This window comes from Brachyhypopomus gauderio, unplaced genomic scaffold, assembly GCF_052324685.1.
Source record: "Brachyhypopomus gauderio isolate BG-103 unplaced genomic scaffold, BGAUD_0.2 sc97, whole genome shotgun sequence".
In the NCBI taxonomy this organism is placed as follows: Eukaryota; Metazoa; Chordata; class Actinopteri; order Gymnotiformes; family Hypopomidae; genus Brachyhypopomus; species Brachyhypopomus gauderio.
The window spans coordinates 349,471-366,864 of NW_027506918.1; the positions used below are offsets into that span (position 1 = coordinate 349,471).

The 17,394-nt window shown below is 42.4% G+C and overlaps 1 protein-coding gene across 4 annotated transcripts in view; it reads left to right on the forward strand.

Annotated features, from left to right (window-relative positions):
* Positions 1–14,058, forward strand: part of LOC143496621 (GTPase IMAP family member 9-like) — a 47,381-nt gene extending 33,323 nt beyond the window's left edge. For 3 of the 4 annotated variants that reach the window (XM_076992800.1, XM_076992799.1, XM_076992801.1), the window contains 2 exons: positions 12,687–12,710; positions 13,156–14,058. In XM_076992800.1, the coding sequence (XP_076848915.1) occupies positions 12,687–12,710; positions 13,156–14,006 (875 nt within the window). In that variant the 3' untranslated portion in view covers positions 14,007–14,058. Of the gene's footprint in view, positions 1–2,512; positions 2,540–2,801; positions 3,073–12,686; positions 12,711–13,155 lie in introns of those variants that run through there. The other variant, XR_013125668.1, reaches the window with a different exon arrangement.
* Positions 14,059–17,394: the final 3,336 nt, after the last annotated feature.

Below are 17,394 nucleotides of genomic sequence, written 5' to 3' on the forward strand. Positions count from 1 at the left end.
AATGTATCACTAATTATAAAACATAGAGCAGTTTGATATATTCAAAGACAATCACAACAGTTTGGAACATTAAATACATTATGCAGTCAGCAACTGGTATAGGTTTACAATATATTATCAGTGATCGAGTATTTAGAAATCATCTACTGCATGTTCATTTGAAATTAACTGGTTCACAGAATATTGTAAACTTTTTAACTAAAAGGCCAGCTCACTGTTCTTCAGTCTCCCAGAGGACCGGACTATTTGTGAAAAATTAAATATACAAAAAAGAAAAATCCAGAAATCAGAATGTATGATTTAAAAAATAATTTCTTTTTATGTTACTGCTAGGGCTGTGAATCTTTGGGAATCCCACAATTCGATTCAGAATTGATTCTTGGAGTCACGATCCAATTCAAAAACGATTCTCGATTCAAATGAAAGCAGAATACATTTATAAAGATATTATAATTGTAAATGTTTGATTAGCATATTGCAATAACAAACACACAAAGGTAAATCCAAGACAATATGTCTGATTTATTTATTCTTGCACATATGTTTTTAACTTGTACAAACACAACACAATGTCTTTGAGGCTGACACTCAAGCTACTTGAACTGCTCACAGTTATCAGAACACTACATTAAACTAATAAAACTGTAATAAAATAAATAACATTGGTAGGCTTAGGCTAACTGCCAGAACTTGCCACTACTCAAAAATGTAATTATACAAAAATACTGCTCTTTTTGTAAAAACAACAAATTGCTTCGTACAAGTTTTAGGCTTAGGCTAGCTGCCTATTTTTGAAAACATGCCACTTCCAGAAACAAAATTACACTTTTTTCCTTAACAAATCACAAAAATGAAACATATATGAAAGTGCTTCCAAAAATTAAAGTGCTGTTACGTTAGCTGCCAGAACTTCCACTTCACAGATGAAAAAAAAAAAAAAAAAAAATATATATATATATATATATATATAAAATATATATATATATATATATATACCATACTTTCTAAAAGCCGCATATATCTACTGAACTGATCAGTTTCTGAATGGTGACTGTAGCATTTCATGTGCGACAGATTTGGCTTTCAGCCAGTGTTGTCGAATTCCGACTCCCCTCGTTTATCCGGCATAAAGATGCTACAGATTATATTGTCGATTTACGTTTCTATGCATAAATAAGAGCTAGACTTTAATTAACCATCACAGCAAATGGGACGGCATTATCTATGTCCAAAGACACAGTGGCTCGAGAGTGTTAATTATTTTAAACAAAATACACACTGGCTATACCGAAGTTCACCTCTGACCACGACTTTGCAGTATTACAGCAGTATTATGTCTAATAATCTAGTTAGGACAAAACTAGAGTGCTGAATGTACTAAGTTATAATCACTGTAACTGCCGAATATCAGCTGTAGCGCCTTTACGCGTGTGCAAACGATCAAGCCCATTCTTACCCGGGCCAGGTTGATGATAAAATCTAAAGTGTTTCCAAATGTTTTCAAAGACCGCAGAGCCATTTGTACTTCTTTTTCTTCATACTTCAGCGGCGCAACAACAAATACCATACACTACACAACCGTCTTTAGCCTAGGCTTTGCATGCCTGTACATAGTCAAAGCTGTTTCCTCGTTTTGCCTAGCACTACGGTGGCTGAGAAGGCACACCCGCACCTAAAAAAAAGTCGATTTTTTGAAAATGAGAATCTATTCTGAATCGTTCAATGTTAGAAACGCGATTCGAGCTTGAATCGATTTTTTCCTGCACCCCTAGTTACTGCGGCAACTAAGCATTTGAACATCTTCCAATCAGCAGAAATACTGGCCATCAAAGACCTGTTAGTCCACCTCTAAAAACTCCACCACCACTTATTCTAAATTAGACACACCTGTTTGCGGTCGTTAGCTGCATTAAGACTACCTGTCCACCCCACACAATCGGTAAGACTCCAACTACTAACCTGGCTAAGACCAAAGAGCTGTCCAAAGACACCAGAGACAAAATTGTAGACCTCCACAAGACTGGAAAGGGCTACGCGGCAATTGCCAAGTAAAGAAGAAGTACATGGCTTAAAGTAAACTACACAGCAGGCACAGGAATATAGTGTAGTCAAGCAACAGTAACTGGGAACAGGCAGGAAATCAGTACACAGACAAATTGAGCAATGTGGGGACAGAGAAACAGAAACATGAATCATTACTGAATCTAAATTAAACAGGAAACCAGGCAGCACAGCTAAAAACAGTGAAGAGGAAGGAACAAGTAGTCCTTATTAGCATACTCTAACTGGAGAACTGGTAATCTGTTAAAACAGCCTGTAATGGGGAGCAGGTGGTTGAGGACGACACAACAACACACCAACACAATGACACACTGACACATGGGCACACTGACACAAAAACACACTGATACGTTGATATACTGACACTTTGCTTTTAGGTTAGGATTAGGCATGTTTGTCATCTGAATCCAGAAAATTGAATTTTTGAAATACAGTTTTGTTTTTCTTACAGCATCTTTTAACAATGATGAGAGTTCTGGTGAGTATACATTCAAATATGAATCCAATTACAAATAAATGAACTTAAAACTACAAACTGAAGCTACATTTCCTGGAGCATACTGTGATATTGACATCGGTGTAAGTAAATGCATATTTCTATGGCAGCAAATACAGCTTAAAAAAAAACATGTATCATGGTCAACACAAATCAGCTTTATAAACTACAGCTGTGAGAAAAAATGATATATACAGGACTAATGTTTATCATGACATACGAATAAATAAAACATATGTTACAGGTCCCAAGTATCAGGATCACTGCAACAGTGATGTGCGCAATCTGGAGAATAGAACCTGAAGAATAGTAAAACAGGAGAGAGTGATGACAACCGATGCACTACCGTTAACGTCCAGACTGCGTCTGTTTATTTGTTATAAATAATAAACATCTCAATGTACAGTACAAACGCTTTACTGTTCTTCATACACTGTGTAAATTAACTGGTTTTAAACTTAACCTCATTCAGCTGCACATTAGCTGATTTAAACATCACCATGTACACTGAATTTAACCTGCAAATTACCAGTTACAATTACAATATATATATATATATATATATATATATATATATATATATATATACACATACATATACATACATACATACACATACATATATATATACATACACATACACATACATACACATATCAAATATATATAGATCCATATATCTATATATATCCATCTATATTTAACAAATACATATATAACAAATATATATATAAATATAACATTCAACTGATTTAAACATCACCATGTACACTGGATTCTATTCAATCAAACAAAACTCCTAAAACCGGAGTTGTTAAAATATCGCGGCCTTCCGTCCACCTAATTCCACGGGGCTTCCCCAGTGGCGAGCTAGCATTCTGTTGATTTCAACGTCAGCTAACTACTTATAACCATTAGCAGGAAAGCGCACGAACTCTATCATCGCGTCATCTCCTGCTAAAATAAGAGGTAAACTCCTTACAAAATAGTTTTGGTGTGATTTCACCGGGTACTGACCTGAAGAATAGTAAAACAGGAGAGAGTGATGACAACCGATGCACTACCGTTAACGTCCAGACTGCGTCTGAGGCAGACGGAAGGTCCGCCCCCAGACCAATCCAGCGCAACGCTCATTACGCAAAGGTTCCGCTTCGCCACTATCTCTCTTCGATTCATATCAGGACAGAACTGAATACAGGCAGATTAATACGCCAAAATTTAAACAAAATGTAATTTGCTCACTTCTTCCCTTGAAGACAGTATAAATTGCATGTAACAAATGCTTAAATATCACAAAACACAAAATAATGTGGGGACATTTTTAGGGGCACCACACGCTCCCCAACATAAAAGGTGGCTCCCGACACTTTTTAAAGTCAAAACCCCACATCTATAACATGTTAATTACTTGGCTAGTGTCACTATAACCTTACTGTAAGACTCTTTACCTTCAGTACACACATTCTAGCAAACACACTCAGAAGGCATTGCAAAAAGGCATTGTCACTGTATAAGGTACAGTTTGATGGGGAGCATAAAGACGCGTTTGTACAGGTTGCATTACCCAAACTGGCAAAGTTTGTAACCCATACAGTCCAACATGACCTATGGCCCTCTGTGGCTGGTAAGAAGGCTGGCCCATACTGTTGTAGGTAAGTGTCTGAGGTGGTCTCCTTGTCCTTGAAGATCTCCTTGGGGACTCCTCCTGAGCTGGCATTCGCTGCACCTGCTCAGGGTCAACTTCAAGCTCAACCGGTTCAGCGTCTCTTTCAAGTCCTTGTTCCATTTGTCCATTGTCATTTTCAAAGTCTTGGGCCAGTTCCATTTCGTCCCGGCATCGATGCTCCATGGGGACATTTTCGTTTGCAGTGTTCCGTTGTGAGTGTCTCTTTTGTCCCACAGGTGTGAAAACCTGACCCGGTTCTGGATCAATTTGAGTGGCTGGTCTGTGTGGTCCGGTGTTTACTGGGACTCTGAGACAATACCGTGCTTCGGAGTCACTTTCAGAGTCTGAGGTGTCACTGTTCCTGTCACTTTGACCTCGATTGACTCTGTAATTTTTGGCTCTGCCTTTATTGGGATGTTTAACTCCACCCAGATCAACAGTTATAGGTAAGTCATTCACTTGGTGGAGGAGATTTCTGTGGAGCACCCTCGTTTTCTGTGTATTGTTCTCAGGATGTACCTTGTAAATGGGGCTTTCATTAATCCGCTTTTTGACAATGTACACAGTTTGCTCCCAGTATGACCTGAGTTTCCCAGGTCCGCCTCTTTCCCCTAGGTTGCGAACTAGCACTCTGTCCCCAGGCTCTAAGACCACTCCCCTCACCTTTTGATCATAGTGTCTTTTTCCTCGAGCACTTGATTGCTGACTGTTGTTCGTGGCAATATGGTAAGCCTCTTTCATCCTCATTGCCCACTTTTGCACATATTCATGTGGTGTTTCGCTGTCCTTCTCTACATTGAGTCCAAACAGGAGGTCCACAGGTAAGCGAGGATGCCGCCCAAACATTAAGAAATGTGGGGAGAACCCTGTAGCCTCGTGTTTTGTGCAATTATATGCATGAACAACTTGGGGCAAAAAGTCATTCCAGTTGTTCTTTTCCGTCTCCTCGAGAGCTCTCAACATTTGCAACAGGGTGCGATTAAATCGCTCGGCTGGGTTTCCCTGTGGATGGTATGGTGTGGTACGAGAGTGACTGACGCCCGACAATTGCTGCAGACCCCTGAACAGTGAGTTTTCAAACTCGCGACCCTGATCGTGATGTAGCCTAGCCGGGTAACCGAAGCGAGGGATGAAATCACTATATAATTTCTCCGCAGCAGTTTTTGCTGACTTATTTCTGGTGGGCCATGCCTGCGCAAAGCGTGTGAAGTGGTCCACCGCAACAAGTATGTATTCGTAACCACCTCGGCTCTTCTCTAAATGCATATAGTCGATGGACACCAGCTCCATGGGTGCACTGGAGGTGATGCTCCCCATGGGTGCCCTCACCTGTAGGGTGGGTTTCTTTTGTTTTATACAAGGGCACTGTCTTGTTACATATGCCTCAATGTCCTTCTTCATAAAGGGCCAGTAGAAGCGATCTCGGGCTAAGCTGATAACTCGTTCAGCGCCGAGATGGCCCATGTCCCCATGCAGGTGTTTTAACACCAGGGACCTATACTCGGTAGGTAGCACAAGCTGTTGTCTACCCCCAGCCTCCCTGTACAGTAGATCATTTTCAATCTTTAGCTTTCCCCATTCGCGCATCAGTCTCTTCACTAACCCTCCTGCCCCTTCCCTGTCTTTATTGGTTAGTGTTGTTTTTATCTTTTTCATTCTGAGTAGTTCTTTTATTGTCGCATCTTGTCTTTGTGCCCTTACTAACTCCTCATGGCTGATGGTATGCAAGGTTGACTTGTTCACCTTGGGGTCTTGAGCCAGATTTAGGGCAGCTACATAGGCAACATCACTTGTCTTTGCAGCCTCACTCCCTTCCCACATTGCACGGATAATGTCTTGGCTGAGTTCCTCCGTACATTCCCCTACATAACTATTGATGTCTAGAGGGAGACGTGACAAAGTGTCAGCGTCTACATTGACTCTACCAGGCCGGTATTTAATGTTGAACCTGAAATCGGCCAGCTCTCCTACCCATCTATGGCCCGTAGCGTTCAACTTCGCTGTGCTCATCACGTACGTCAGAGGGTTATTGTCCGTATACACTGTGAACTCTGGGGCATAGAACAAATAATCCCTGAACTTTTCACATATGGCCCATTTAAGAGCCAAGAACTCTAGCTTGCCGGAATGTAAACAATAGTTTTTTTCAGCTGGGGTCAGAGTTCTTGAGCCGTATGCGATGATTCTTAATTTCCCCCCCTGCCTCTGATATAACACAGCCCCGAGGCCTTTGTTACAGGCGTCAGTGTGTAAAACAAATGGTAGTTCAAAGTCAGGGTACGCGAGCACCGGGGGATCAGAGAGAATGTCAACAAGCTGCATTAGGACGTGGTCATGCTCACCTGTCCAGCAGATGGGGGTCTTTGAGGGTAACTGAGCATTTCGTTTTTGTTTGGGCTTTGTCTGGGTGTTCTCAGGAGCTCCTTTGACTTGTAGGAGGCCATACAAGGGTTTGGCGATCCTAGAAAAGTCTTGAATGTAGGTTCGATAATAGCTCAAGAACCCAAGGAGTTTTCTTAACTCACCCACACTTGTTGGTTTCTTCTGACTGAGTGACTTGACAGCTTCGTAGTCCTTTGGGTCGACTCGGACTCCCTTTTCTGAAACTAGTCTACCCACGTATCTGACCTCCGCTTTGAAAAGCTCACACTTGGTTGGGCGTAGCTTGACTCCATGTTGTTGGAGAGCTCGGAGAACTTTACGCACCACCCCCACGTGTTCAGTGAAACTTTTTGAATAGCAGAGGATGTCATCCAGATATGGGATGCAACAGTCATCACGCAGGGTGTTCAGCATCTCCTCCATACTGCGTTGGAAGGCAGCAGGGGCGTTACTGAGGCCAAAGGGGATTCTCACCCACTCATATAGGCCCCAGGGAGAGATGAAGGCAGTCATATGGCGAGACCCCTCTGCCATGTACCCCTGGTGATAAGCCTTTCCCTGGTCTAGGATGCTGAACCAGCTGTGGCCGCCCAGCGTATCCAGAAGATCTTGGATGCGTGGAAGTGGGTGGCGGTCGGGCACAGTTTTCTGGTTTAACAGTCTATAATCAATGCAAAGTCTCAGCGTGCCATCACGCTTCCTCACACATACTACTGGTGCAGCAAAGGGTGACTTCGACTTGACTATCCAGCCTTTAGCCAGCAAGTCCTGGATGTACTCTTTCACCTCTTTGTACAACGGCTTGGGGATGGCCGTGTATGTGCGTTGGACTGGGATGTCATCTTTCAGGTTTATGGTCATATTCAGACTTGGAATGTCCCCAATATCGCCATCATCTCGGGCAAAAGCATTTGACTCCTCAAATAACATTTGCTTTACTTCCTCCTGTTGTCCTGGTGTTAGGTGACTAATGTCCACTGGGGGGTGCCAGCGAGGCATGTCGGATGGCTCCTGGACTTGACTGGACTGGGCCACAGGGTCAATGATACGTGGTGCTGTTTCACAAAAGTCTTTGGGGGTATCTGTTTCAACTACTTTTGTTATGGGCTCAATAGAACCCAAAACCGTTGAGCTGGGTAGAGTCACATCCTGGAGGGAGTAGTTTGACACAGGTATTTTAACATATGGCCTGTCTGTCTTCTCTATCTGTAAAAGTCCTGCTCCAATGCTAAGTTGTTCTAGATGGACGTCATGTAGCACAGGCTCAAACAACACAAGCGACTTCGTATTGCTAATACTCTCTGGGACCCTACACTTAAGGTATGCCACCTGCCCAGGGTATACCGTTCCCCCTTTCCGGCCCACTTTTACAGTAGCTGATTCATCTACTGGACATCTTTGAGCCTGGATGAAGCTTACTAAAGTGTTTACAGCAGCAGTGTCGATCCCCATCGCCCTACCAATAAGCTCAATAAGTTTGCAGTTCCCCCCCTTGCCTTTAATGAACTCATGAATCACGTTAAAGCCTACTATGGGTTTCTCGATCTTGAGACGACTCACAAGGAAGGGCACACGTATAGATAGGTCTGGGTCGTTGTTCCCCTCTAAGTTGACTACAACCTCCACCCACCCATCATAAGGTATGGAGTCCCCTGTGACTGCTTTCACATTGAGATCATCATCCATGAGTTCGCTCAAGGGTCTAGCCTGTTGTCCGGGTAAATATTTATTTAGCCATGCATGGTCTAACAGACTTACCCCCGCCCCTGTGTCTAAAACTACTGTTACTAGGTAACCTGCCATCATGCATTTGAGAAGGGATTGGCTACCTACTAAAGGAGCTGTTAGGCCATGTGGTGTTTCTCTGTCGCCTGTTTCTTGTGAACCTGCAGCACCCGTCTCCCTGCCGGTTTTGACTATGGAGCTTTTCTTTGAGCGGGACTGTTGAGGTTTGTCGATCAGGGGTGGTCCCTCTGCCCTGACCGCCTCCAGTTTCCCGACGACTTGGTTCGCTTCAAACACCCGACAGCACGGTGCCCTTTTTCCCCACAGATGAAGCAGTGGTCACAGTTCGGATTCGCCTGCGAAGCACAGTTCGGACAGCTCTTCCTGCCCCCCTGAGGTTTCCTCTCTGGCTGGGGTTTTGAGTTCCCCTGTTCTGGTGCTGAAACATGAGCTGTCATTGTTTTCAGATTTTCCATGGCTTGTGTCAGTGCTTCTACTTGGGCGCTGAGTCTTTTGAGTGTGACCTCATTGTTAATTTGGTTTACCCCCACATTGTCCTTTGTTTTTTCTTTTAACTCACCGTCCGCTGCATGAGCATGACTCACCTTAATGGCCGGACCTCGGCCAAGCCGGCGTTTCCGCTCATTTTCCTCGGTCGTGGTCTTTATTACTTGGCGAAGCAGCGCATCATCACTGACAGTGGGGTCACCTAAGAGGGTCTTAAGATCTCGGCGAACACTGTCGTACTTTTCTCCTATGCCCTGATAAATGGTGTTGAGGAAGATGCACTGGATTGTGGCTATATCGTATTTAACCACTGAATCTGGCTGTCTGAGTGAAAACAAGATCTTTTGCTTCAGCCCAATCATTCTATACATGAACTGCTGAGGTGCCTCATTTTCAAGCTGCTTAGCGCACATTAAATCTTGAAAGAGTTCTGTACTACTCTTCTCACCTAAGTGAGACTGCAGGAAGCTTTTAAGCTCAGGAACTGTGAGATCGTCTTTTATCGTTAACATATCTCGGAAGTTACCTGGCCTAATAGAGCGTAACACCCCTCTAATTACTTCACTGGGAGTGTGATTCTCCTTGAGACCCTCGTCGATCTGCTTACAGATGTTATTGTAACTTAATTCTGATGTTGTGTCACTAATCATTCCCCCATGCACTTTAAACTCTTTGCGGGACAGCAGCGGCAGATCTCTCATGGCTATAATGCTCTCACCATTGTGACTTGGCACAGTGTTTGGGCGAGAAAGTGAATGCTGTGATGAGCATGGCTGTGGATGGTGTTGGAGAGTTGGGGGGGGTGAATCCCCAATGCTCCGGGGAAATGATGATTGAGTCGCCTGCTGGTCAGGAGAATAACTGGTGTGAGTTGGTGTTGCATTTCGTTTCCCTGGATCCGGGGAGGCTACCTCTCTCGGTTGGACAGGAGGACTGGCCTGCTCACTAGTACTGGCTTCAGCTTCTAGAGACACTACACTGCGGCCACGACTCGCCACGGCCCCATCTATGATGTCCTCTAGCCTCCTTAGCAACGGCAAGCCCTGGTCCTCCCGGCCCAGGATTGTTGGACATGTCAGGTAATTAGTCAGATACTCAATGCAACCTTCCTCGTCATTTTGAGTCAGCTGGCTGGAATCAAGTCCTTCAACCTCTCCAAGAGAAGTTGCAATAAGATGAGCTTCACTGGCTGTTAACTGGTATAACTTTTTCTTAATACTCCAAAGTAGTTGTTTTCTCTCACCAGACGACATCTTGCTGACCTCGGCTGCTTGGGTTCACAGTGCTGCACTACCTGTAGGCTGGTACACCGTCTTTACTGGTTACTGGCCCTCTGTTGCACACTGGATCACCCCTGGCTCCGAGAACATGTAGCACGAGAGGTCCTGGCGGTCAGTACCATTGGATCAGCGACAGCCCATAGACATGTGGCGTGCCGATCCCGGACGAGCCCCCACAATCTGTTACAGGTCCCAAGTATCAGGATCACTGCAACAGTGATGTGCGCAATCTGGAGAATAGAACCTGAAGAATAGTAAAACAGGAGAGAGTGATGACAACCGATGCACTACCGTTAACGTCCAGACTGCGTCTGTTTATTTGTTATAAATAATAAACATCTCAATGTACAGTACAAACGCTTTACTGTTCTTCATACACTGTGTAAATTAACTGGTTTTAAACTTAACCTCATTCAGCTGCACATTAGCTGATTTAAACATCACCATGTACACTGAATTTAACCTGCAAATTACCAGTTACAATTACAATATATATATATATATATATATATATATATATATATATATACACATACATATACATACATACATACACATACATATATATATACATACACATACACATACATACACATATCAAATATATATAGATCCATATATCTATATATATCCATCTATATTTAACAAATACATATATAACAAATATATATATAAATATAACATTCAACTGATTTAAACATCACCATGTACACTGGATTCTATTCAATCAAACAAAACTCCTAAAACCGGAGTTGTTAAAATATCGCGGCCTTCCGTCCACCTAATTCCACGGGGCTTCCCCAGTGGCGAGCTAGCATTCTGTTGATTTCAACGTCAGCTAACTACTTATAACCATTAGCAGGAAAGCGCACGAACTCTATCATCGCGTCATCTCCTGCTAAAATAAGAGGTAAACTCCTTACAAAATAGTTTTGGTGTGATTTCACCGGGTACTGACCTGAAGAATAGTAAAACAGGAGAGAGTGATGACAACCGATGCACTACCGTTAACGTCCAGACTGCGTCTGAGGCAGACGGAAGGTCCGCCCCCAGACCAATCCAGCGCAACGCTCATTACGCAAAGGTTCCGCTTCGCCACTATCTCTCTTCGATTCATATCAGGACAGAACTGAATACAGGCAGATTAATACGCCAAAATTTAAACAAAATGTAATTTGCTCACTTCTTCCCTTGAAGACAGTATAAATTGCATGTAACAAATGCTTAAATATCACAAAACACAAAATAATGTGGGGACATTTTTAGGGGCACCACACATACTTTATAGATACAGAAGGTATCACTAATTATGAAACATAGAGCATTTTGATATATTCAAAGACAATCACAACAATTTGGAACATTAAATACATTATGCAGTCAGCAACTGATATAGGTTTACAACATCTTCCAACCAGCAGAAATTCTGGCCATCAAAGACCTGTTAGTCCACCTCTAAAAAGTCAACCACCACTTATTCTAAATTAGACACACCTGTTTGCGGTCGTTAGCTGCATTAAGACTACCTGTCCACCCCACACAATTGGTAAGACTCCAGCTACTAACCTGGCTAAGACCAAAGAGCTGTCCAAAGACACCAGAGACAAAATTGTAGACCTCCACAAGGCTGGAAAGGGCTACGGGGCAATTGCCAAGCAGCTTGATCCAGGCTCGCTGATGAACATTTACATCACCTGTTGCGATTGGCAGTAACAAACATGCAACCTGACATTGACTGTCTTGTCAGCCGAAAGCAGGTTCACAGTTCACACTGATTATGGAGAAGCACTGTATGAGGTAGTGTGATGGAAATTATTAACTAATATGTAAATTAAAATTTTGCATTATAAATTATAAACATACTACAAATAATGCAACCATTATCACAGTTTAGAAATTTTTTTACTAAAACCTAGCCACTAGGGTGCACACACCAGTGTATTTTAGTGCCGGTTCCAAGCCCGGATAAATAGGGAGGGTTGCGTCAGGAAGGGCATGCGGTGTAAAAACTGCACCAAATCAAATGATGCGGATCAAAAATAGTAATTCCATACCGGATCGGTCGAGGCCCGGGTTACCAACGACCGCCACTGGTGCTGTTAGTAGAAATTGGACTACTGTTGGGACAAGGAGGAGGAGGAGAGGGGGGAAGAGGGTTCTGAAGATGAAGGAGAGGAGGCAGAGCAGGAAGGTGGAGGTTAGAGCAATGTGGGGACAGAGAAACAGACCCAAGACAGAGAAACAGAAACATGAATCATTACTGAATTGTAATTAAAGAGGAAACCAAGCAGCACAGCTAAAAACAGTGAAGAGGAAGGAACAGGTTGTCCTTATTAGCATACTCTAATTGGAGAACATGTAATCTGTTAAAACAGCCTGTAATGGGGAGCAGGTGGTTGAGGACGACACAACAACACATGAACACAATGACACACTGACAGATGGGCACACTTGACACAAATACACACTGATACGTTGATATACTGACACATTGCTTTTAAGTTAGGGTTGTGTGTCGTCTGAATCCAAAAGACAGAATTTTTGAATTACAGTTTTGTTTTTCTTACAGCATCTTTTAACAATAAGCGTTCTGGTGAGTATACATTCAAATATGAATCCAATTACAAATAAATGAACTTAAAACTACAAACTGAAGCTGCATTTTCTGGAGCATGCAGTGATATTGACATCGGTGTAAGTAAATGCATATTTCTATGGCAGCAAACACAGCTTCAAAAAAACGTATCATGGTCAACACAAATCAGCTTTATAAACTACAGCTGTGAGCAAAACTGATATATACAGGACTAATGTTTATCATGACATACGAATAAATAAAACATACTCTAAAGATACAGAAGGTATCACTAATTATGAAACAGAGCATTTTGATATATTCAGACAATCACAACACTTTGGAACATTATGCACAATACATTATGCAGTCAGCGACTAGTATAGGCTTACAATACATTATCAGTGATCGAGTATTTAGAAATCACCTACTGCATGTTCATTTGAAATTCACTGTTTCACAGATTCTGAAGTGAGGATTGTTCTGGTGGGTAAAACTGGAGTGGGAAAGAGTTCATCAGGAAACACCATCCTGGGCACAGAATATGCCTTTACAGCAGAAGCTTCACCTTCATCAGTTACAGAGGAGTGCAGCAAAAAGACTATGAACAACCATATGGGTAGAACAGTCACAGTGGTGGATACACCTGGCATCTTTGGATCATTGACAGAGAAAGAAACATCTGCTCAAATAGAGAAGTGTGTGCACATGTGTCTTCCTGGTCCTCATGCATTCCTGCTGGTGATCAGTGTGGGGAGGTTCACACAGGAGGAGCAAAATGCTGTGGAGTGGATTCAGAAGTTTTTTGGAAAAGAGGCCTTAAAATACACCATCTTTCTGTTCACTCATGTCGATCAGCTGAAAGGAAAAAAATTGGATCAGTTTTTAAAGAAAAATGATGACCTTTGGAATTTGATCAAAAGGTATGGTGGATATTTTGGATTCAACAATAACAATGTAAATGACAGGACTCAGGTCACAGAGCTCCTGCAAATGATAGATGAGATGGTGAAGAAGAATGGGGGCAAGCACTACACCAACGAGATGTTTCAACAGGCCCAGAATAAGATTAGGAAGATTAGGGAGATTAGGGAGAAGATGGAGATTAGGGAGATTAGGAATGAAAAGATTAAAGATGTGGCACTAGGAGTGGGATCAGTGGTGGGGGCAGGAATAGTCGTGGCAGGAGGGGTGGCAATTGGGGTGGCAGAGGCTGTAATATTGGGACCTGTGGCAATTGCAGCTGGTGGCGCTCTTGCTATTGGAACAGGGGTGAAGCTCGCATATGATAAGCTGAAAAAGCAGACACCATAAAACACCAAATGAACCACGAGCATTCATTGTCTGAAAGTTGCAGTTTTGCTGATGTTAGAGAGATTATAGGACGGCATATTCCAAAACTTAAAAAAAAAGTGATTTACGACTTTGACCTCTAGTTGACCCCCCCCCCCCCCCCCACACTCCCCCTCCGCCCCTCCACCCCCCCCCCCCCCCCCCCACACTCCCCCTCCGCCCCTTCACCCCCCCCCCCCCCCACACTCCCCCTCCGCCCCTCCACCCCAACTCATGACATCATCATCGCATCAATCAACGTCAAGACGACCAAAGAGTATTAAGTTGTGCTTTGATATTTTGCTTGATAAGGTTAATTAAAACATTATTTTGATCTTCTTTGATGTTGACTCTCCGGAGCAGTATAACCCTAGACACCTGCGACACACACACACACACACACACACACACACACATAAACAAACACGTGCACATACCCCTAGTCCACACAGATCAGCGCTAAAAGATAGGAGGATCTCAGATACACACAAACACCCTGAACAGAACAGGAGGATCTCAGACACACACACACACACCCTGAACAGAACAGGAGGATCTCAGACACACACACACACACACACACACCCACTCCCCTGAACAGAACAGCACACACACACACACACACACACCTAGTCACACACACCCACTCCCCTGAACAGAACAGCACACACACACACATACATACCCCCTAGTAACACAGAACCGCGCATGCGCACACAAATATGCTTACTTTGAATAACTTCAAACAGTTAACAAAACTCTGATGAACCAATGAGGAGGCATTCTCAACACACCAATCCGGGGTGCGTGTTTAGAGCGCGAGCATTTAAAGAGAGAGAGGGGGAACGTTTCCTTGAGGAGCCAACATGCATTCGACTGTGGTATTGTCCATACAAACCATTTTTTTCCTGAGTGAGGCCCCATACTGACTTGAAGTAACTCTGAGGGTCCTCGGCACGCTGAGTTGACCTCGTCACCTTTCCCTCAATGAATTAACTCAGGTCTTCCCACACACACACACACGCACATACACACACACACATACCGATGCACTCGCACATGACCTTGACTCACGCTGTAGGGAAACCTCCGTCCACTGCCCGCGACACACACACACACACACACGCGCACCCCCTAGTCACACACTCCCCTAGTCACACAGAACAGCGCACACACAAATATGCCTACTTCAAAGTAGCGTACTTCAAACAATTAACAAACTCTGATGAATCAATGAAGAATCATTCTCAACCGAGTTAAACCACACTGTATAAACAATAAAATTACCTCTTTAAAAATTTTATGTAGAGAACCTTGTTAAACTATCAAGTTTATAATGACAATCTTAAAACAATGTAAATATATGTAAAAGATTAATACATTGTTTTATTCACTGTTTTTTCTGAAAACATGGAACTCAGATGTCAGTCTCCCTATATCAAAGAAACTGCCATAACTTTTTATCAAATGTTGGAATATCTCCTCAGGAATCACCCGACTCTTTTAAAACATATCCTTTCCAAAGTCTGCAGGAGCCTATGATACATGTTGGGTCATAGTGCTTAATATCCGTTATGTGAAGCTCCACTGTGTAGCAGAGTTTCAGGGAACTTCCTGAAGACTTATGAAAGGCCGTCCTTTAACAGTAAATGTGGGTTTATCAATAAATGTGACAAACCCATAGAAAGTTGCAAAAAAAAAAACACTGGACCGAGGCATGAATTGTGCACCAGTTTAACACCAAGTTTAATCTATGTGCATAGCAGTTCACAAAAATTGCTTCTGGGGCAATTTCTTTAACTTTATCTTAAAGTCCTTTAGCGGGAGCCATGACAGTAGTCACAATGTACATCACATTTTTTACATCACAAAGTGCTGCATCTGTTATTTTAAAACACCAAAGACAGATTGGACATTTTGTCGTTCTGAAATATAAAACATCCACAAATCATTACTAAGTTTGGGCCTGCGGTATTTACATAACAAATTATCAGACTGTTGTGCATGACATGAAAATGTCAGTTGTCTTATCTACTCGCCAGTCAAAAATGTAAGCAGATGGAACTTCGTCTTTGATTTCATTAAGGCCAGAGGCTGTAATAACAGAGCCTACAGTTGTAAATAACTCTGAATGTAGTTGGACATCCCAGAAAACAGAGGATGACTGGAGTGGTTAAGACATCATCGTACACGGATATTCTCTGTAATTGCCCTTGTTAGTAGATTCTACCCTCATTACAACCTCTAAAAGTGAGCTGTTTACCGTCGAGCAGTGAAGAACATCGAGATCTGGATAGTTGCTATTTTGTGCTGTTAAATCTTTATCTTTTGGTCCCTTAATATGTAGCCCATCATCAATCACACGTTCTACTGTGACTCTACATAGGAAACCTGACCATGAACATGAGCTCACGTTCCTTGTTTTACTATTGAGTTTTGCATATCTAGTCAAAATTAACCAAACCCTCCAAACACACCTTTCACCAAACAATATGTAACTGAGATGATTGCGGCCAAACATTCTCTTCGTTTAAGGTAAGACACTACAGGTGAATAGGGTAAAAATGTCATCTAGCAATCACTATGAAACTTACCACATTGATTATTGACATTAAGAGAATTACAAGTTTTCTGAAATGTTATGTTTAAATATGCAACTTAGGCATTATCTAATTAAATATATGTTAATTTGCATTTATTTCAAAAACAGAAATCTAAACAATGCATAAAGTCAGGTTCAAAATTCTTGTTTTGAGATTCTGAATATCTTTATAAATCAGAAAAAAACTGTTTACTTACTCTCAATCTAATCATATCATTAGAGCATCCCCAACATTAAAAGGACAAACAACAGCAAAACAGAGCAATGTAATGACTAAGTTTAACTTCAATAAAACGCAATCACAGCGCACACACTGCAACCTGTAGAACTTTTACCTTAGATTGTTGCATGTCTGTCCTGCACAATAGTTCCCCAGTCCTGTTTACAACCTAGTCATCCATCCCTGCTCCATATGTATGTCCCTCACACATTTCCTCATGATGTCTTTTCAGCTTTTTAGCTGTGCTCAGGTTTGCACTTGTGTTTCACACTGGCAGACGTGTCAGATGCGACAACCTCTGCTTTTGATATTCTGAGTATATCAGGTTCATTACATTGACAGTAAGACTGATCTGATCATATCAGCTTCATTACATTGACAGTAAGACTGTGCTCTGATCATATCAGCTTCATTACATTGACAGTAAGACTGCTCTGCAGCCACAACCTCTCCATATCAGTCATCATAGCAGAGACACCTTCACTAAAGGTAGAAATGGTCATACCTGCTGCTGCCTCAACCCTGCATTTACCAATAAAATTAAATGT